This window comes from Marmota monax, unplaced genomic scaffold (genome assembly GCF_021218885.2).
Source record: "Marmota monax isolate L192 unplaced genomic scaffold, Marmota_monax_Labrador192_F-V1.1 WCK01_AAM20220418_F8-fsc00079, whole genome shotgun sequence".
NCBI classification, from domain to species: Eukaryota; Metazoa; Chordata; class Mammalia; order Rodentia; family Sciuridae; genus Marmota; species Marmota monax.
Window position 1 is genome coordinate 1,183,822 of NW_026694099.1, and position 20,753 is coordinate 1,204,574.

General features: G+C 50.6%; 2 protein-coding genes across 4 annotated transcripts in view; both read right to left on the reverse strand.

The window, feature by feature from the left end:
• Positions 1–1,574: 1,574 nt before the first annotated feature.
• On the reverse strand, positions 1,575–12,359 carry Cdh24 (cadherin 24). 3 transcript variants are annotated; one of them, XR_006856368.2, is made up of 14 exons: positions 12,210–12,359; positions 10,865–10,917; positions 10,372–10,696; positions 9,892–10,186; positions 9,599–9,718; positions 9,358–9,525; positions 9,000–9,187; positions 8,272–8,525; positions 6,823–6,959; positions 4,352–4,473; positions 4,157–4,268; positions 3,668–3,916; positions 1,904–2,900; positions 1,575–1,818 (listed from the first exon to the last, which is right to left on the reverse strand). XR_006856368.2 is itself a non-coding variant. In XM_046465289.2 (13 exons), the coding sequence occupies exons 3-13, from the start codon at positions 10,570–10,572 to the stop codon at positions 2,401–2,403; spliced, it is 2,346 nt and encodes a 781-aa protein (XP_046321245.1). In that variant the 5' UTR covers positions 10,573–10,696; positions 10,865–10,917; positions 12,210–12,359; the 3' UTR covers positions 1,575–2,400. The 3 variants fall into 3 exon arrangements, 1 of the variants encoding a protein (XP_046321245.1); XR_006856369.2 differs by lacking the exon at positions 10,865–10,917 and having other exon boundaries at positions 12,210–12,355; XM_046465289.2 differs by having other exon boundaries at positions 1,575–2,900.
• Positions 12,360–13,298: 939 nt separating this feature from the next.
• Positions 13,299–20,753, reverse strand: part of Acin1 (apoptotic chromatin condensation inducer 1) — a 35,964-nt gene continuing 28,509 nt past the window's right edge. The window contains 10 exon segments of the mRNA XM_046465291.1: positions 13,299–14,238; positions 15,228–15,328; positions 15,437–15,761; positions 15,996–16,103; positions 16,238–16,345; positions 16,790–16,935; positions 17,256–17,397; positions 18,173–18,325; positions 18,444–18,577; positions 20,335–20,377. Of these exon segments, the coding sequence (XP_046321247.1) occupies positions 13,918–14,238; positions 15,228–15,328; positions 15,437–15,761; positions 15,996–16,103; positions 16,238–16,345; positions 16,790–16,935; positions 17,256–17,397; positions 18,173–18,325; positions 18,444–18,577; positions 20,335–20,377 (1,581 nt within the window). The 3' untranslated portion in view covers positions 13,299–13,917.

Here is a 20,753-nt window from a genome sequence, read left to right on the forward strand (position 1 = left end):
GGGGAGTCCCCTCTTCTTGCATCTCCTTATCTTGTCTCTTATTCCCTTTTTTCCCCTCTCTTCTTTTCCCACAGTCTTGTCCATCCTCATTCACTTTGACAGGTTTTGTTCTTCCAAAAAATGAGGTATTTAAGGCCAGACTTAAGCCCATAGGTCTTGCTGACAAGTCTGTTTCCCTGTGCCTTGTCAAAACTTAGAGGAAGCCAGGCAGGACCCATGCCTGTAATCCTAGTGAGTCAGGAGGCCAATACAGGAGGATCACTAGTTGGAGGCCAGACTCATCAATTTGGTGAGATCTGGCTAAAAAAGGAAAAAAAGAAAAAAGAGTTCTGGGGATGTGGCTCAGTGGTAAAGTACCCCTAGGACTGATCCCCAATATCAGGGGAAAAAATTAGAGGGAAAATTCCTCTAAGTGAATTTTGAGTTGGGGGAGGACCTCCGGAGGGCATGGGGAGAGCTGGACAGGCAAAGCCAACATCCCATTCCAATATCTCAATACTTGGGAATGGCCATGAGTCATTTCCTCTTTGCACCAGTAATTCCTAAGTGTTTTTTTTTTTTTTTTTTTTTTTTGGTGGTGCTGGGGACTGAACCCAGAACCTTGTACTTGCAAAGCAAGCAATCTCATTCAACCAACTGAGCATTCCACATCCCTAGTTTTTTTTTCAATTAATCACCCCCAAGTTATTTTTTCTTTTCTTTCTTTTTTAAAAATAATTTTTGTGTAAATTTTATCGAGGCACAAATAACATACAGTAAGATTTGCCAATTTTTTTTTTTTTGTGTGTGTGTACATGGTGCTGGAGATTGAACCCAGGACTTGGTGTATGCGAGGCAAGCACTCTACCAACTGAGCTATATCCCCAGCCCCCCACCCCAAGTTCTTTTTCTATTTGGTGCTGGGCATTGAACTCAGGGGTACTCAACCACTAAGCCACATCCCCAGTCCTATTTTGTATTTTATTTAGAGACAGGGTCTCACTGAGTTGCTTAGTGCCTCGCAGTTGCTGAGGCTGGCTTTGAACTCTAGATCCTCCTGTCTCAGCCTCCCAAGCCACGGGGATTACAGGCATGCGCCACCACGCCCCGCATCGGTATATTTTTTGAGGCAGGGTCTTACAAAGTTTCTTAGGGTCTCACTAAGTTGCTAAAACTGGTCTTGAACTTGTGATCTTCTCACTTCTCATATTGGCCTCCTGAGTCACTGAGATTGCAGGTGCCCAGCTCCACCTTCCCCTCTTGCCAGTCCTCACATTTTCACTTTCTTGGACAGTCTGATAATAAGAGGGAACGGGGAGAGTTGGTAGTAGGAGTGGGGGTGCATCCATTATCTCCTTGCTCTCAGAATGCAGTGACTCAAACTCTCTTCTAACTAGAGGGTCTTGAACTGAAATCCCCCAAGGAGAAGGAATGAGCTGGAAAGGTATAGGTTTAGGCCTCTCCTTCCATCCTTTAGTACAAAGGGAGCTCTGTCCAGAAACCTGAGTGCAGAAACAGAAGCAGGGCTCTGGATTTACAAAATAAAGTGTTTGTTTATTATGAAATTAGAGATGGAGGCCCCTCCCCTTCCTCCTTCTTTCCCCTTCCCCAGCTGCCTCCTCCTTTACTCCCCCTCTCCCTGGGGCCTGGAAAGCACACAAGACAATGCCCAGACCTGGGATGCCCAGGGCAGGCTGACAGCTGGGCAGAGCTCCAGGGAGGCGGCCACGTGGGGGCTGGAGCTCTCCCCCTGGGAGGCAGGCTGGCTCCCTCCTTCTGCTGGAGGCCAGTGGAGCCAGGATGAGGCCATGAGTGATGGATGGAACCATGCGGGCAGGTCTGTTAGGACAGGAGCAGCAGTGAGAGGCAGAAATTAGGGAAGGGCTTCTATCCACCCCTGGCCAAGCTGTCTAGAGACACTGACCTGGGGCAGAGCATCCCCTGCAGGAGGGTGGGCAGCAGTGGCTGGAAGTTTCTCTTGCTTTTGGGATGGACGACAGAAAACCAAAACCAAAACCAAAAAAAGCCAGTAACAGGGACTCAGAGAGGGGGGAAGTGTGGGTGGGAGACAGACACAGAGCATATTTGTGGGCAAGAGAGACAGTATGTGAGAGCTTTAGAATCACAGAGACAAAACAGTCACAGAGAAAGCGGAATCACAGTGAGAGAACAGAGGTTCAGGGTCAGAGCCATAAAACCCAGACCAGGACAAGGGGAAAGTGGCACTGACAGAGATCCCTGGAGAGAGATCCCTCCAAGTGGGAGGTAAGGGCAAGGGAGCCCTGGGGAAGGAAGGAGGGACACAGGGACGGGAGGAAGCCTGAGGCCTCTGGCTGCTGCGGCCTGCCTGGACCCTGTGGGGCTCACTCAGAGGACCTGTACTGGCTGCCCCACCGCGGCGGGCAGGGCCAGGGCCGGCGCTCAGGGGGCTGGGGGCTCTTTGGCCCCATATAGCTCGGCCAGGGTGCGGAAGAGTGGACCCCAGTCGTCCACGGGCTCCGCGGGGCCAGGGGTGCCACCGGCCTCACTGCCAGAGCCCAGGGAGCTGAGGGAGCCGCAGGAGGAGCCCCGGCCCTCATAGCCATACACCTGCACCGAGTCGTAGGGGGGCACGCTGGGGTCCTCGTCTGCCTCACGCAGCCGCAATGCAAGCAGTTGGGCCACGTCAGCAGGACCCGGTGGTCGGGGCTGGCGCGGAGCCCGGGCCCGGGGCAGCACATCGCGACGCACTGGTGGGCCAGGAGCTGGTGGGGCAGCCCCATCAGGGTTCTGCAGAGCCGTGATGTCAAAGGCTTCCGTGTCCTCCTCGCCGCCCCCCTCGTCGTCATAGGTGATGATGTTCTCGCGGACGTCCTCCTCCTCAAGTACCATTAGTGCTTCTTGCTTCTGCCGCCGCAGGGCCACGAAGAGCACCACTAGGGCTGCAGGAGAGTGCACACAGGCCTCTGAGCCAACAGCAGGAACAGAGCAGCGTTTCCATGCTAAACATAGATAGGTCAGGTGGAAGAGAAGGGACAGTGGCCTAGGGATCGCAAATCCTAGGTTTGACGTCTGATGATCTTTGCTTTGAATCCTGACTTCACTTCTCACTTGCAGTGTTACCGTGGGAAGTCACTTAACTCTTCTGAATCTCTTTGACCCTTGGTTTACTTATGTGGAAAACAGAAAACTGCCAGGTATGGTGCATGTCTGTAATCCCAGCTACTCCGGAGGCTGAAGCAGAAGGATTTTAAGTTAGAAGTCTGCCTCAGCAACTTAGTGAGACCCTCAGGAACTTAGTGAGACCCTATCTCAAAAATAAAAAAAACAAAAGGACTGAGGATGTAGCTCAATGGAATACTACTCCTGGGTTTAATCCCCAGCACCAAGAAATAAATGAACAAACAAAAACTCCAGAAAATCTATTTACCTTTTAGGGTTATTGAAAAGATAAAAATTAAGTATCACTAGTGATGTGCCCAGCACCACACTTGGCACAGAGTAAGAGCTCAGTAAATAATTCTTATGGTTTGTTACTGTCATTATGGATTGGCAGATGGGGACATGAAGATAGAACTTTTCTCTTGGATACATTAGGTAGTGGGAAAATCCTGGCATTAGGGGTCAATTAAAGCCCTATGTCCAGGGAGCTGTTTCCTCTCCATTCCCCTTCAGGCCAGGATCTATGGCCCACAGTGGCCTGACTCACCAAGCAGGGTGCCCACACAGGTGACGATGGCAAGCAGGGCGCCAGTGCTGAGCCCAGTAGGTGAGAGCTGAGCCTCAGGCCGGCAGGAAGCCACGGAGCCATCAGGCCGGCAGCGGCACACACTGACAGTCACCGTGGCAGTGCTGCTCAGTGCTGGCTGCCCCCAATCCCGCAGTTCTATGGGAACCAGGTAGGGGGCCTGGCGGGGTGGAGCAGGGCGGGAGGGCAGCAGCAGGCTGGCGGAGCCATCTGTGGGAAAGGGAAGGTGTTGGGGCACCTTGTGGGACATCTTCCTGGTAGGATTAGTCCAGCCCTTAAAGCCAGCTTCCCATGGGAAGGTTTGCAAAGAGCAAATGAGTATAAACCTACCTTCTGTTGGGTGGAAGGCCTGACAGGGGCAGGGGTCAGGCAGGCTGGGCTGGGGTGGTAGAGGAGGAGAGGAGGGAGAGTCAGGCATGGACATGGTTATGGCTGCAGAAGGCCACCCACCTCGGTTGTCCTGGATAGTAAAGTTGGCATCAGGGCCCAGAGGACCTTGAAGGGAGACTCGGCTACTGTTGCCGACTTCATCTCTGTCCAGGGCCCGGATAACCTGAATCAACTGGGAGGAAGAAAAACGGCCTTGAATGGAGTGCTGCTTGAGAGACGCCTTGAGAGTCCAACCCACCTGCCTTAGCTGCTCACCTGGCCAGGGGCTGCAGAATCACAAACAAAGGTGTCATAGGGCTCAGCCAGCTGGGGAGCATTGTCATTCTCATCCAGGGTCTGGATGGCCACTTGTACACGGGAGGCCTGTGCAGAGCTATCTGAAGCCAGAACACCAACACATACACACCACATATGCACACATAACAAAGTTTACACATAAACATACATGGTGTGTGGTCATGGATGTCACGTGCAACACACAGCATGCACATTTAATACATGAAATAAGCATGTAATAACGAAGTAGCAGCAAACCACATTGTGAAGCAAGTGGAACAACATTGCCAAGTACATAGAATATTCATGTAGTACCCGAGATAGTTGCAGTACATAAGATATATGTGGTAGAAATACAGTACCCATGATATATGTACACAATAACCCACATGCAGGACACATAGAACATATGAAAAGTAAGTAGAGAGTGCATACAGATTGTATGCAGATAAGGGTCATGAAATATACAAACACATTCATAACACATATTCAAAATGAGTGTTAAAAACAAATACAACATACATGAAGCAGATGTTTGATATACACAGTACATGCAGTGCCACCCCCGCTCACATACCTAGGGCCCAAAGAAAGCATTTTCACGTATAGTGACCACGCATAGCACCAGTGAATGGACACACACACACACACACACATAGACACACATTCCATCAGAGATCTGGGAGGCTATAGTGTAGCAATAAGTATTACTTAGATTTGACCCTGGGGAGGAAGAAGCTTCATGGTCTACAAAGTGCAAAGCCAGGATGGCCTGGCCATTATGGCCAGACTCAGGCCCCCTATTCATCCATCCCCTTCATCAAGTGGCTCCCCGCCATTACTCTACCTTGTTTTCCACTGCTAATGCCATCCAGGAGAGAATGCAGAGGTGCACCTGTCATCTCTCCTAGGCTGAGCCTCCCAATTCCTTTAGTCTTTTCCCTAGGCAGGGGGAGAGCTGGCTGGCCCTGGCCAAAGGGGCTGAGGTCATAGCCTTGGCAGGGGAGGCTGAGTGGACTGCCTGGGATAGAGCCTGGAGACAGGATGGGAAACAGTCCACTCCTTCTCTGTAGGATGGGCCCAGGGATACTAGCCAGTACTGGGTAGGGGTAGGAGCAGGAATGGCAGGAAGGTGAGAAGACAGCGAGGAGGACACATACATACACAGCTACATATACAGGAAGGCAGGCACAGTCATACGATGTATGTCTACACATACACACACACACACACAGGCCATCCTTACAAGCACAGACATAGCACTGCCAGATAGCACACAGTTGCCTATACAGAAACACAAACTCAGACACATACACTTAAACACACATGAAAGCCAGTATGGTTGAAGAGATAACAGCTCAGACTATAGACCGACTGGGTCAGATGGCTCCACCACTTAATCTTTGTATGACCTTGGGAAGCTACTAAACTTCTCTGCCTGAGTTTCCTCATTTAAATATGGGGAAAAAAGTCATATCTCCCTTATAATGTGTGGTGATGATTAACTAAATTAATCCATTTTTGGTACTTAAAATAGTGCCTGATATACAAAATGTAACAAATCATTATTATCTCTCCACAAACACATGTACACAATACAGTATATACAAACAGTTACTTGCATATAAAACTATATACATCCAATTACACATATGCAGTAATAATAGCAATAAAATTCTAGATACTCGATCATTAACACATTTCCAGTTATATATATATATACACTCACAAATTGTGTGTAGGTGAGTACATGTATTTTTCACACATATGGATTTATAAACATACCTGAGTTCTACCCACACGTACACATACTTATAGCTCTTCAATGACATACACAAACATCTTCATATACAGTCCCAACCTTGATATAGAGTATGAAGACAGTAGAGGCACAAGAAGGAGGTAAGGGACTGTTCACAGAAGGGAGGGAGGATTCCCTGTCTCCCCAGGCCATACTGGGTGCCTGAGGGAGAGGCACAAGAGCCTACCTATGATGCTGGCACTCCTCCCCTACCTTGAGGGCTTCCACCAGGCCTTCTCTGGGAGGGGCTGCAAGTACACTCCTTAGCTGCCAAGGAGGTGCCCAGCCCTTTTCTGGCCCCCAGCTCTAGCCTGAAGCTGAATGTACTGGGTAGACAGATGCACAGGGAAGGAGAGGTAGGGCTCACTGAAGCAAGACCCACTGGCTCTATGCTCTGAATTTGTGCAAGTCAGGTGAAGGGGAACATTTAGGGACAGAAGAATGCTCAGGGAGACCGACTGTGCCCAGCCCAGCCCAGCCCAGCCCAGGAGACAGGAGGCCTGCTTGGAGGTGAGGATCCAGGCTGAGGACCCAGGAATTGGACACACTGGTGAAGGTGTGATGGCGACTGCCCTTCCCCACCCACATGCTCAAGGACAGCCCCTCTGCCAGCAGGATGCTGCCTCCTCAGGGGCCCAGGACTCCTCACCAAGCTCAGTGGCCAGCACAGTGAGGTTGTGCCAGACATGAGTCTCACGGTCCAGGGGTACTGCTGTTCGGATGGTACCATCTTCGGGCTCGATGGAGAAGCAATGCTCTGGATCCGAGTGGGGGAGGATGGAGTATCTGAGGAAGATGGGGCTATGTCGGTGGCTGCTCCCTCCCTTGATTTCCTCCCTCCTGGGCACCTTGTTGGACCTCATGGCTCATCTGGGCAGAGGGCCCAAGATCCTTGAGCAGAGCCTGCCCCCTGCACCCAGAGCCATAATTCATGTTGGAGTCTCCTTAAAAGGCAAATATTCCCAGGAGTTCACCACCATTATACACCTGTCCTAAGTTTCAGGGGGACTCTATTTCGTGAAAGTGGAGAAAGAGATACAGAAAAAGATGAAAGTGGATTATACTACCCGTCTTTCAGATTTCTGGGCTCCATTGTGTGGACACAAAGACTTGTGTTTCAGCCCTGCTCTGCTTTGGACCAGATGTATGGCCTTGGACAGACTGTCTCCTCCTTTTTTTTTTCCCTTCAGGTGCTGGAGATTGAACCCAGGGCCTTGTGCATGTGAGGCAAGCACTCTACCAACTGAGCTATATCCCCAGCAACTGAGCTATATTCCCCAGCTAGATTGTCTGACCTCTCTTTACTTAACTGCAAAATGGGAATAACACCAACATCTCCCTCCCAATGACAGAGATGCTGGCCATGCAGGTGTAAAGAATAGCTTGTTCTCAAGATAGATTAGAATCTCAGCCCTACCACTTATTGTTGGCAAATTGCTTAACCACTTACAGCTGGCCTCTAAAACAACTGGTGATGGTAACACCTACTTAATAGGGCTGATGTGAAAATTAAATGTTATCCAGTGGGTAAAATGTGATGCACTTAGGGAAGGATCAATAGAAATCCACTTATCAAATGAGATTATACTTAGCAGGGTGTGGTAGTGCATGGCATTTTCGGGCTTGATAGAGAAGCAATGCTCTGGATCCCAACTACTTGGGAGGCTGAGGCAGGAGGATTGCATGTTCCAGGCCAGCCTCAGCAACTTAGTGAAACACTGTCTCAAAATTAAAAAAAAAAAAAAAAAAATTAAAAGGACTAGGAATGTGGCTCAGTTATAGACTACCCTTAGGATCAATCCCTAGTTCCACCAAAAAAAAAAAAAAAGAAAAGAAAAAGAAAATTACATTTGCCTGCACTACCACTGGGAGGTGCCACTATAACCTGCCCAGGGATGGGCAGTGGTTAGCCAGGCCCTTCAGCCCTTCCCTGGGACTCAGGTCTGCAGATCAGCAAGGTAGGCCACAGGTGGGACAGTCTTGCTGGGAAGTATGACCTGTGGCAAGGTAAAAGGGGCATATCCTTGGGTGGAAAGAACCCACCTCTGTGCTCCTCTCTGGAGGCCCTGTCCCTCCCCTAGCCCACATCCCAGCTCACCTGATTGGACTGGCTGGGGAGTCTAGGTCAGCTGCTGAGACCTGGCCCACCAGGGTCCCTGGGGACTTGTTCTCCATCACTGCCAGGTGGTAGGCAGCCTGGGTGAAGGCAGGTGGCTCTGGAGCATCTTGCACAGTCACTCTCACTGAAGCCACATCCTTGAAGGGCCCTCGCCGCAGGTAGGCTGGGTCAATGAGTGTGTTGGTGGCCTCTACACGGAATGAGTAAGAGCGGCGGGTCTCAAAGTCTAGGGGCTATGGTGAGATAGAGAGTAAGTGAGGCACATGGAAACCAGGGCAGGTCTAGTGTGAGCTGGAAGAAGGTGGAGTCCCTTCCCTATATGGACCCGGTGCTGACGGAGGTGGTTCTAGGAGGGCTGTGGCCTAATGATCAGCACATTACATAGTATTGTGACTCTAGGGCTTTCCCCAGATCCACTGAAGACTTATCAAACAATGTGAGTCAGTCATTTTCCCTTTCTAGGCCCCCGGGGCCTCACCCGAAAGATGAGATGGCCATGATCTCTGTGCTCCAACATAAGAGTCCTGAATATGTTCTTGGAGACCAGTTAGAAATGTGCCCAGTGGGTGAGGCAGGAGGAGATGTATTTGAGTCTGCAGGTGGTGCTGGGGATTGAACCCTCGGCCTCACACAGGCTATGATAAGTGCCCTAGCACTAAGCTACCCATCCAGCAGAGTCTGCATGTGTTAATAATCGGGAGGCTAACCTTGCGGACAGTGAGGAGCCCATCTTGACCCTGGGCATCTGTGCTGATGCTAAAGGCCTCTGACCCTTCCCCATCCAGGATGCTGTATGCCATGAGAGCATTATCCCCCAGATCTGGGTCCTGGGCCTGCAGCCGGCCCACCAAGGTGCCAGGCCCAGCTGTCTCCACCACGGAAAACTGGTACAGGCCTGGGGAGGATGGAGGGAGACACATTCTTAGAGTCAGCCCTCTTCCCTAACCCCAGCACTTCCTTCTCCCAGGGTGTGGGCTGGGGTCAGGGTAAGGACGGGTGGTTTCTTTAGAGGCTGTAGGGGTGGGGTGGTCAAGGGACAGCTCAAGCACAGTATTGCCCCCTTACTCTGAGGGAACTTGGGGGGGTTGTCGTTGACATCGCTGAGAGTGACCGTCACTGTAGTGCTGCCTGATAGCCCCCCCATGTGGCCGCCCATGTCCTTGGCCTGGATCACTACTAAGAACTCCTCCTGGGTCTCCCGGTCCATGTTGGGGATCGCTGTACGCACCACTCCTAGGGAGAGATACTAGGTCAGGGGGTGTTTATCCTGGGGACTGCCCACCAGGGTCCTGAGCTCCATCCTTACCAGTCTGGGGGTCCACAGAGAAGAAAGGCAGTCCATCTAGCACTGTGTATACCAGCTTGGCACTGTTCCCATAGCTGGGGTCATCAGCATCATGAGCAGTCACCTGGATCACTGATGTCCCTGTGGGGGATCCCAGTACCCCACTCAGCAGCAGTAGGGCCAGATGAGGGGTCCCAGATGTGAGGGAAGCTGAGTTAAAGGAGCTGAATTCTGGGGCAGACAGCAAAGGAGGAAGGAGAGGTGAATGGGCACCTATTGACTGCAAGTGGGGCATTCAGAGTGGGGGTGCTCACCAACATTGGACATCTCAGGTACTGTAGCATGGTAGGGCCCGAGAGGAAACACAGGTGGATTGTCATTGATGTCTTGCACTTTGATGATGAACTCTGATGGGGGCTCCAAGGGCCGATTGGAGGCTCGGTCCACAGCTTGAGCCAGTAGCACATATTGTGCCTTCTCTTCCCGATCCAGGCTTTTGGTGACATGGATATTGCCTGTGGCCTCGTCAATCACAAATACAGTGCCTGCTCCCTCTCCGGTCAGCAGGTACTTGGTGCGGCCCTCACCCCTGTCAACATCTGAGTGCAGCTGTAGGAGTCAGGGAAAAATAGCAGAGGGCTCCCAGTTCAGGGAAAGAGGGTTAAGTCTAGGTTTGGGTGGAGGGCTGGGAATCCTGAAGGACCAAGGTCATTGCAGAAGTGATAAAGTTGCAGGGCGGGGCCTAAGGGCCTGACAGAGTAGTCAGAGTAGACATGGGAAGGGCTAATCCTTACCTTGCCAATAAGGACGGGCTCTGGACCGGCATATTCCTCAATGACAAAGAACTGGTTCCAGACCCAGCTCCTTCGGGTCCGCAGTAGTGCAGGCCCTGGGCGCCCCCGGGACCCTGCCCAGGCCCGAACTGGGGCTGCCAGACGCCCCATGCAGCCCCAGCCACCCAGCCAGGCCAGTAGGAGCCTCACCAGGCCCCACATTTTTGGATTCCAGCCAGGGCTCTGTTCACTGGCCGGGGGTGCTGAGGCTGGGCTGGGCCAGGTGGCCCATGAGCGGGCTGGGGTGGAGGGGCAGATGCAGTGGGGCTACCCCATGGATCCACACCTGTAGGACAGGTAGCTGCTCAGGGTCAAGGAAACCCTAAACCGTATTCCTCCCCAAAATTCTGAAGACCAGATCTCCAGAGAACCAAGACACCCCAATGCCCAGAACCCAGACTAAGGCAGAGAACAGTTTGCTCCTTCCCTCCACCCAGGCTCTGCCTGTATTCACCTCCAGCCTTCCAAACTGATAAATCTCTGACCAGTCAACTCTGAGTAGAAAAGCTGGGGAGGAAAACAGAAGAGGAGATGTTGGGATGGTTTGGAATCCCGAATCCTACCCCCATCCTCCCACCTCAGGCATGTAGCCAGGGGACTGGAGGAGAGGGGACTACCAGAGAAAGGGTTTAGAATTAAGGTGTTAGATTCAGAGGTGTGGCCTTAAAGTGTCTATAGGGTCAGGCAGAGAGATGACAAGGAGTGCAGTCTAAGACAGGTCGAGAGCCCATAAAAGTCCCTCCCCTATGGGAAGCCCCCACCTTTCCAGATCCCATCCCTAACCCACAATGCCAGCTGCAGTCCTTTGAAGGGGGATTGGTCTCATGAGGCAGAGTGGGGGCCAGAGCTAGAAGACAGGGGACAAGGTTTCAGGCCAGGCAAAGAGACAGGGGCCAGAGACAGTGTGATTGAGGGCTGGACCCAAGACTCGGGGGTTGTCCAGCAGAGACAGAGACAAGATGAGAGAGACACAGAATGGCAGGTTGGTGGGGGAGAGGGAGAGATATGGAGAGATGATATCTGAAAAGCAGAGAGAAGTCATAGGTACCCGTCTTGGGAGCTGGTTGGGGTGCAGAGGGGCTTTCAGCATGTGTGCATGGGGGGGAAGGCACTGGTGTTATATCAGGCCTTGGGAACTTCATTCTGGGAGAGGGAACAGCCAGGAACAGAAGAGGTAGGGAGAAGCTGCGGGAAGGGAGCTAGGGAGAGGACCCTTCCCACTGTTCTCTCTCTCCTCTCTCCTCCTGGGGGGCCTCCTCAGGTAGCTGTCGTTTCCGCCCTTCCTCCCCCAGCGCAGACACACACCTGACAGTCCGTTTGCTCCCGAGGGAAGACAGGCCAGAGGGAAGCTGGGGACCAGGGAGGGAGGCGGGACGAGAAAGAGAGAAGGAAGGGTATAGAGGAGTGGGAAATAGGATAGCGGGAAGGGAAGAGCGGAAAGGGAGTCAACAGGGGAGGGAAAGGAGAGCGGGAAAGGGAAAAGAGAAAGACAGGAAAGGGGAGAAAGGTGGAGGAAGGAAAAGGCAAAGAGATGGGAAAAGACGGGACAAGAGGGAGAGAAGATTGGGAGAGGGAACGGGAAGAGACGGCAAACAGGCAGAGAGAAGGAGGGTGAAGAGAAATAGAGAAAAAGAAAGAGGTGCGAGGGAAGCAAGGGAAGAGGCAGAGCGCGGGAGAAGGGAGCCGGCAATGGGCTCCCAGCCACGGAGCGCACTGCTCTGAAGACACCCGCAGGCAGCTGGCCCCCTGCTGCTCCTCCAAGGATTTCCGACCCCAGGCTCCCGGGCAGGCGCCCTTACCTGACACTACGGAGGGGCCCAGGACGGCGGGGAACGCCCCCGCCCGTTCCCGTCGTCGGCTCTCGGGGGCGCAGCCCCAAGCAGATCCTAGCGGGCGCCGCGGCTCCGCTGCAGGTCTGAGCGGCCCCGGCGAGAACAAGGGAGCGAGACGGAGGGGGCGGGGGAAGGAGGCTCCGCCTGCGGAGGAGCGAGGCGGCTCCGCGCCGCGCGGGAGAGGAGAGCCCAGCCTCCGACCCTCCCCGGCCAGCCGGGCCCGCGCGGCGGGGGCGGGGGCGGCGCCTCGCGCTCGCCCCCTCGGCGCTCCCAGGCGCATACAGATGCGGCGCCCCTCCGGGACCCGGCCCGCAGCGTCCGGCAGGGCACTCGGGTAGGAGGACAACATCCAGGACACAGCGCCAGGCCATTTCCGAAGATCCGTCAGGGAGGGTGAAACAGCGAGCGCCAGGCTGCACGTCGCCCGCAGCAGGGCAAAGAGCGAGCGCGCGGTGAGGCGGGGAATTAGGAGCCCACTGCGGAGACCAGGCTCCTCGCTCCCGGACCGGCTTTTGGGACCGGTGTAGCTGCAGGACGACAGCATCTTGGGATGTTTGCACTTCAGAACACCGTAGCGCGTCGACTGGGGTGCGCTGAAGAATGGCAGGAGGGTCCAGGAAGCCTATGAGTCGGGCCCAGGGAAGGGGTCAGGGATGCAGGCACGACATCAGCGGGAGGGCGGAGGTGGGCAGTGGAACCTTTTTGGGAAGCTCATTTGCAAGACCTACAGAGTGTGGGACTACCGCCCCCTGGTGGCAGTTGTAGGAAGCACCTCGAAGATGGTGACCGAATGCCCAATACAGGACCAGGAAGCGGGAAGCTGGCCATTCTAGGCCTGCTGCAACGGAAATGGGGTGTTTCATTCCCCTGGGGCTCCCCCTCCCGCAAAGTGAGCAAGACCCACAGCAAGAATGAAAAACTGTGGGAAGTCCCTGCTTCATGAAACAGGAGTTGGCTGGAGTGCATGGAATCTCAGTCGTGACTGCTCCGTGCAATAGCCATTCTCTTCAATTTGGCTTCTCACCCAAACCCTTTTCAACAAAAGCCACACACATACTTGTTAAAACTAAGTCAGATTTTTATTTTTTTCCATAGACCACATCATTTAATAATAAAAAAAAAAATAAAAATAAACATTGAACGAAAGGAAAAGGTGGATATAAAGTGGAACCAGTGGGCAAGAGGCAAAAGCTGCAGGACAGAAGAGACTGGGAACTGCAGGGGCCCGGGGACTCAGGAAGAGATGCTGATTCAGCTCATAGGTGACCCAGTCCTGGCCCCGGCTGTTCCCAAGAGGAGGCTGTGAGTACCCAAGGAAGGTGGTGAGTAGGACAGAGGGAAAAATCAAAGAGGTTTGGGGGACTTGGTTGTTCCCCACCTCTGGCCAACCACCTCCCTCCATAACCTGGCTCTTCCCTCTCACAGACTTAATGGAAAAATGAGAGGGAAGGGAGGGCTAAGCCCCAACAGATAGGTTAAGGAGAGTGTATGAGGGGGGAAGATGGCCACTGCTCCATTTGGTTATGTGGGGACAGGTGGCAGTCATACTTCAGCACTGGGCAAATGGTGTGAAAAACCCTTGGTTACAGGGTGGTGGTGATTGTACCTATCCCTCTGTGGCCTTCAACCCCCTGGGGCAGAGTGGCTGGTACCTGCAGCTCTCTAGTTTTCCCAGCTAGCGACGCCCACCCCTGTCACGAACAGGTGTGCTCCGACTTCGGCTTCTGCTGTGGCGCTTGGTGTCTCTGCGATCCCTCTCCCTGCCTCGTTCCCGGTCCCTTTCTCTATCCCGATCTCGGTCCCCCCTGTCCCTGTCCCTGTCTCTCTCCCTGTCCCTCTCTCGGCTATGCTCTCGACGTTTCTCCCTCTCTAGCTGTCGGTTCCGTTCCCGCTCAGCTTCCTTCTCACGCTCCTTCTGTTCTTCTTCTTCTTGTTCCTTTCGCCGCTTTTCCCGTTCCTTGGCGCGTTCAGCCCGCTCTGCCTCCTTCTGAACAATCTGTAGCCAGAAGGGTAGAGAGGAGGCATTGCAGCCCTGCTTGCCTTGGTCCTACTCTGTCCATCTTGTGTGGATCCCTCACTCTTAGCTCAAGGTCACTGTAAGCTTTGCTAAGCAGGAAGGGGGGGAGGGGGGGAAGGGACTTCACAATTGGACCCGTCTTTCTCAGGAGCCTCTTTTTCAACTTTCATATGCTGATAAGCATTGGTGATATCCATGCCCAACCTGTTATTTCCCTAGCTTCCATCACCCTAGATGTAAACAAATCTCTTGAGTTTTAAGCCTGAAATTCTCAAAAGGCCCATCACTATTAAAAAGCAATAATCACCCCCCCAAAAACAACAACAACAACAAAAAAAACCCACAAAGAAATGGATGACTTTATAACAGATTTCTTAGCCAGGCCTGTAATCCCAGCTACAGTTCAAGGCCAGTTCTGGCAACTTGGTGAAGCCCTGTCTCAAAATAAAATATAGCTCAATAGTACAATAATCCTGGGTTCAAGCCCCAGTTCTGCAAACAAATATAAACCAGCTTCTCAGATGCCTACAAACCTCAGTTCCTGTCTGTGATCATCTTCACTCAGGTTTGGTTTATTTATTTATCTGGCAGTGCTGGAGATGGAACCCAGGACTTCAAACATTCTAAGCAAGCACTCTACCACTGTGCTGCATCTCCAGCCTTCAGGTTTGTTTCTTCTTTGGCATACTCATCCAATTGTTTCCTTTTTTTGTTTGCTTTGGGGAGTAAGCCCAGGGGTGCTTTACTACTGAGCCACATCTCTAGTCCTTTTTATTTTTTGAGAAAGGGTCTTGCTAAATTGATGAGGCTGGCTTTGAACTTGCAATCCTCCTGCCTCAGCCTCCTGAGTCACTGTCTTCCCTTATTATCCTAAGCCAATATCTGGGCCTATTCACTTTGAGCCATGTGAATATCCTCTCCCACTGACCTCAAGTCTTGCAACTGTGAGCATGAAGCAGAGTACTCACCTGGCTGTCAGTAAGTGGGAGCCAATAGATGCAGGGAGCTGCCTTAGTCTTACGAAAAAGATCGTCTAGCAGCTTGGCAGGTGGCTCCTCCTGGGCTTTCTCTGAGGTATAAGAATATGAATCACATGATGCACATGACCCTGACCCATCTCCCCTTTGGGTCTCTGTCCCACCATCTAGGGGACACATATGCCCCCACAACTAAATACCTTTCTTCTCACTTTTCTTCTCTTTAGACTTTGCACGTTCCTTGCGGCGGCGATCACGGGACCGTGATCGGGAACGGGGACCTTCTCGAACTTTATCACGATCCCATTCCCGCTCTGATCGAGTTCGTTCTCGTCGCTCCATTTCCCGTTCCCGTTCTGCCCACTGTTCCCTCACTGCCCGTTCTTGCTCCCGCTGTTCTGCCCGTGGGTGCTGTGGTGGCTGGACTGGGGGTGGGGGTGGAGGGTGAAGAGGCCGGGGTACCCCCTGTTCCTCAGTCTTAGTTTCAGAGGGACGGTCCACCAAGAGGCCCCGGTGGTAGTCCAGCTGTGGGCAGAGGAGGAACAAGTACAGTCAGTTTGGAGACACTATCACTCCCATTAAAGAGACCTAGGAGTACAGGCACTTTGAGGAGCTCTAGTTCAACTAAGGGAACTAAGTAGGCAGGGAGAAGAGGGATGAATAATCTCAGTGACTACAGATTTGGTCAGTATCTCAGCTGGAATGTAGTAGAAAATGGTTTCCCCTGTCTCCCGTTCTTCCTCTCCTTAAGTTTCTTACCTCATCTTGTTCAGCATAGTCAGCACAAAGGAATTTGGGATTGGACTGGGGCCATTTGACCCCATGCAGAGCTGTGCGGGTGGCAACGGCTTCCTCTACTGTTGAGTACTATAGAGGGAGAAGGCAGAGAGTCATGGTATAACTTCAATCTTCTCACTTGCCACAATGCCCTTAAGCCTGACCACACTGGTCACAAAAGGAAATATACACCACAACCTATAGAATCAGTTTCTTCCCCTCACCGTTACAAAGCAATGAGATTTGATCTTGTCAATCCAGAAGGCCTCTTCTACTAAGGTTCCTGTACGTCCCAACAATTCCTTCAGTTGGCCTAAAGTGAAGGGACGAACCTGCCAATGAAAATAGACTTTCAGGGCTGGGAATAAAGCTCAGTGGTAAAGCACTTGCCCCAAAATGCATGAGATCCTCGGTTCAATCACCACTACTGCAAAAAAAAAAAAAAAAAGGATTTTCAGGGTCTTGGAGAGGGCAAGAACACCCATATATCCAGTCTTAGAAAATGATTAAAAGTATTTATTCAAGGTCAGGAAATGAGTAACTGGCAAATCTTGGTGTTCAACCTCAGATGCATGAACCCCAAGCTCAAACTCTTTTAACAACTAAAAGTCTGGAATGTGGGCCAGGTATGGTAGTACACATTTATAATTCTAACTTGGGAGGCTGGAAATTCAAGGCCAGCATTAGCAACTTGTCTCCAAAAAAATAAATAAAGAGACAAGATTGGGGATTGTAGCTCAAAGGTTCAATCCCCATGTTCAATCCCAATGACTTACCAAATTGGAGATATGGACGATGTTACTGATTTTGCCCCGGGGTGGGGAGGGCACCTGGGCAGTTCGAACTGGGTCATCAATTGTAATGGAAACTCCAGACTTCTGCTGGCTAATGGACCGACGAGTTAAAGTGTCTCCTAAAGTCACTATCAAAGAGAGCACAAGAATAGCTTTTAGTAGGGAACAATGTTGGCTTACCTCTAAATATTGACTCAAGCAGCCACTCTTCAATCTACATGTGCTGAGCATCCATAATGTTTAAGGAACAATGCTAGGCTAATCTCAATGTGAAGATTCAAATATTAAACAGATTCTCGCCAAGCTCAAGTAGCTTTAATATCTAGAAGGAGATGACAAATATGGGGGGGGAAAAAAAAACGAACTAAAAGGTAGAAAACATCAAATGCCTACAGAGGTCCAAATGAAGTGCTTTGGGAATCAGTGAACTGCATTGTATTTCATTCACCTTTCTTTACTTCATGTTCCACAGGAGGTGGCAAGGCTACCTCTACTGACACTTGGGGAGGTACAGGGGGTTCTGCTTCAGGCTCCTTTTCTTCTTCCTCTTCTTCTCTCTGCCCATTTTCCTGGCCTTCTGCAGGTACTACCTATAAAGGTACAAGATAACAGAGGGTGTGTCTATCAAAACCATACTAGCACATTCTTTTCAGCCTCTAGTTCTCTGGTGAGACAGTAGTAGAGCCAACCTAGAAGGTTCCTTCTGCTAAGGGGAGATTTTTATTTTCTCTTTTTTGCAGCACTGAGGATTGAACCCAGGAGCCCTCTACCACTGAGCTACATCCCTAGCCCTATAGGGTCTTGATAAGTTGACAAGGCTGGCTTTGAACTTGAGATTCTCCTACCTCAGCCTCCTCAGTAGCTGGGATTACAGGTCTGAGCAACCAAGCCCAGCTAAGGGGAGACTTTATTATTTATAGTTATCTCCCACCAGATCCTGAGATTGTTACTACATCAACTTTGTCTTAAGAAAAACTAACATAGGTCAGGCATGGCTTGGGAGGCTGAGGGAGGAGGATCATGAGCTCAAAGCCAGTCTCAGCAACTTAGCAAGACCCTGTCTCTAAAAGAAAAACTAATATAGAAGTAGGCAATTATTTATGGTTAAGGCAAGATAATAAAACATTTAGGCTTTGCAAGCCACATGGTATCCTGCAACTTCTTAACTCTGGTGATACCACACATAAGCAGTCATAGCCAAGAGTAAATGAGCTGGTGTGGTTGTGTTCAATAAAAATTATTCACAGAAGGCAGCGGACTGGATTTGATACTCTGACCAATTAACCCAAGATTTTACCTTAGCTCCTCACCTGCCTGTTCTGTGCCTACTACCCTTCCCCTGATGCTAGAGTGTAGAAGCCTTACCTGAGTGACTGTCCGGCATATTTTCAGCCCCTTGTCATGGGTCCCATCGTCACCATTCCGCTCTGTCTCATCCTCAGAGATGCGGGAGTCATCAGCATGAAGATCCACAACAGCCTCCTGCCCCGCCAGGGGTTTGATGTCGGGGATGAGGCTCTGGGACACAGATACCCCCCTCCCCGTTACACTGGGCCCATGTCTACTCCCACCTTAACATGTCTTCTCCCACCTTAACATGTCTTGTCCTCCCTTTCCCTGGCTCTTCCCACCTCACCTTGAGTGATTCAGTGGTGATACTGATGGAGGGCTTCTTCTGTGTGGTGGCTGTGCTGGCTCCCCAACGACGTTTCCGACCAGGCTGGCCACCCTCTGTGTCACTGTTTCCAGCTGGTACCCCCTTGGTAGCTGCTGTCCCCAAGAAATAGGACCCAACAGTCAGATGGTCTCAGGCCCTCTGCTGGTTCACACCATAATACCCACAGGTTGCCTTCGACTGGAGTTTTAGTAAAAGGTTAACTTAAGAAATCATATGGCTTCAGAGTGACCAATAAAAGGGCTGGAGTCCCTTTCTGACAGATAAAAACTATAATCTATAAAAGCAAAAAGGGAGAGATAACTAACTAGTTTGTTGAGCAGTTGTTATTTTGGCATTAGGGACTGAACCCACAGGTGCTCTACCACTGACCAACATCACCAATCCTTTTTATTTTAGGGCAGTGTCTAAGTTGCCCAGGCTGACCACAAACTTGTGATCCTCCTGCCTTAGCAGTTTAAGCTTTATTTATTTTTCATCAAATGATAGTTTCTCTCTCTCTTTTTTTTGTAATGGGGACTGAACCCAGGAACTCTACCACTGAGCTACACTGCCAGCTTTTTTTTTTTTTAATTTAGCTTTTAGTTGGATACAATATCTTTATTTTACTTGTTTATTTTTATTTGGTGCTAAGGATTGAACCCAGGGCCTCCTATGTACTAGGCGAGCACTCTGCTGCTGAGCCACAACCCCAGTCCCAGCTGTTTTTTATTTTATTTTTGGACTGGGTATTGAACCTGGGGTGAGCTACATCCCCAGTCCCTTTCATCTTTTGATATAGGATCTTGCTAAATTGTTGAGGCTGCCTTGAACTCTAATCCTCCTTCCTTGACCTCCTGCCTTAGTGCAGTTTGAGCTTTTAAATGGTAAGCAAAAACATCTGACGTGGAAGAGAAGACAGTCTAGGTATAGGAATGCATAAAAACCAAAGAGATGTTGGGCATGGTGGTGCATACCTGTAATCCCAGTGACTCAGGAGGCTGAGTCAAGAGGATTGCATGATTGAGACTAGCCTTGGCAACCTAGCAAGACCCTGTCTCCACATAAAAAACAAAACAGGATGGGAATGTAGCTTGGTGGTAATGGTGAGGTTCCCCTGGGTTCAGTCCCTAAAATGGTGGTGGTGGCAGTGGGGGACCAAATGACCACGTCATGTTAAAAATCTAAGCAGAATTTAAAATTAAAATGTGATCTCATACTGTAATTCCAACACTACAGTTTGATATCTAAATTATAAACAAACAACTATTATACCTTTTTTTTGAGGAGGGGGTTTAGGGAGGATTGAACCCAGAAGTACTCTACTACAGGGCTACATTCTCTGCCTTTTTAAAGATAGGTTTTGCTAAATTATTCATACTGGCCTCAAACTTGCTATCCTTCTGCCTCAGCCTCCTGAGCAGCTGATATTAGAGGGGTGCTCCATCACATCCAACTTATTATACTTTTGTAATCTAGAGTTCCACATTGGAAAACTGTTAAGAGCTGGGCATAAGGACAGGTGCCTATAATTCCAGCTACTTGGAAGGAGTCCTGACTGTGAATTTGAGGCCAAACTGGGAAACATGGCAGACCTCATTACAAAAACAAAAAGGCCTCTAAAGCTAGGTGGGAAATGATCTGAGACACAGTGCATCTCATTAAAATATAACTGGAGAAACATGACAAGGACTATCCAAAATTTTAAATTTCAAAATGGAACCCAAAATATGTCAGGTACAGATTTGCTAGGTGAAGGGGCAGAGAAGGGATGACTAAGAATTTCACTGAGAGAGAATGGGACTCCATTTCTCTATGAACACTGATTTGATGGTATTCCTGGCCTTTATCAGGGATTCAGGGCTAGACTTACAGACAACGGAGATCTTCCTCTTGAATGATTTGGGCAGCGAGCTCTGTATAGAGAAGATAAGGGGGAGAAAGAGAAAGAGAGACACCCCACAGAGAGGGGGAAGGAGGTTAAATGGGGCAGTCTTAGCATAGGCTCCAAAGACACACAGAAAGAGACAGAGAAAGATAGAGACACAGAGACAGGGACAGAGACCAAAACAGAAGCGGCAAACGGCAAAAACGAAGCAGAATCAATGCAAGTTAGAGAAAAAAATAAAAACCAAACATCAGCAGGGAGAAGACATCTATTCCATACCAAACCTATGTATTAGCTTTACCAGAAATAAGCTGGAAGAGGAATCAGCAGCTTCCCATACCTTTATAGATGTTGGGCGTGCCCTCTTCCACTATCTCTACAAGTTGAGGACACCAAGCCCAACA

Excerpts from the sequence above, each read along its gene's own strand:
- Cdh24 (XM_046465289.2), bottom strand. The coding sequence starts at position 10,572 with ATGTGGGGCCTGGTGAGGCTCCTACTGGCCTGGCTGGGTGGCTGGGGC. Across the intron at positions 9,188-9,357 it reads CCCCCCCAAGTTCCCTCAGA|GCCTGTACCAGTTTTCCGTG; the intron begins GTAAGGGGGCAA and ends CATCCTCCCCAG. Across the intron at positions 2,901-3,667 it reads CTGTGTGGGCACCCTGCTTG|CCCTAGTGGTGCTCTTCGTG; the intron begins GTGAGTCAGGCC and ends ACTCTCCTGCAG.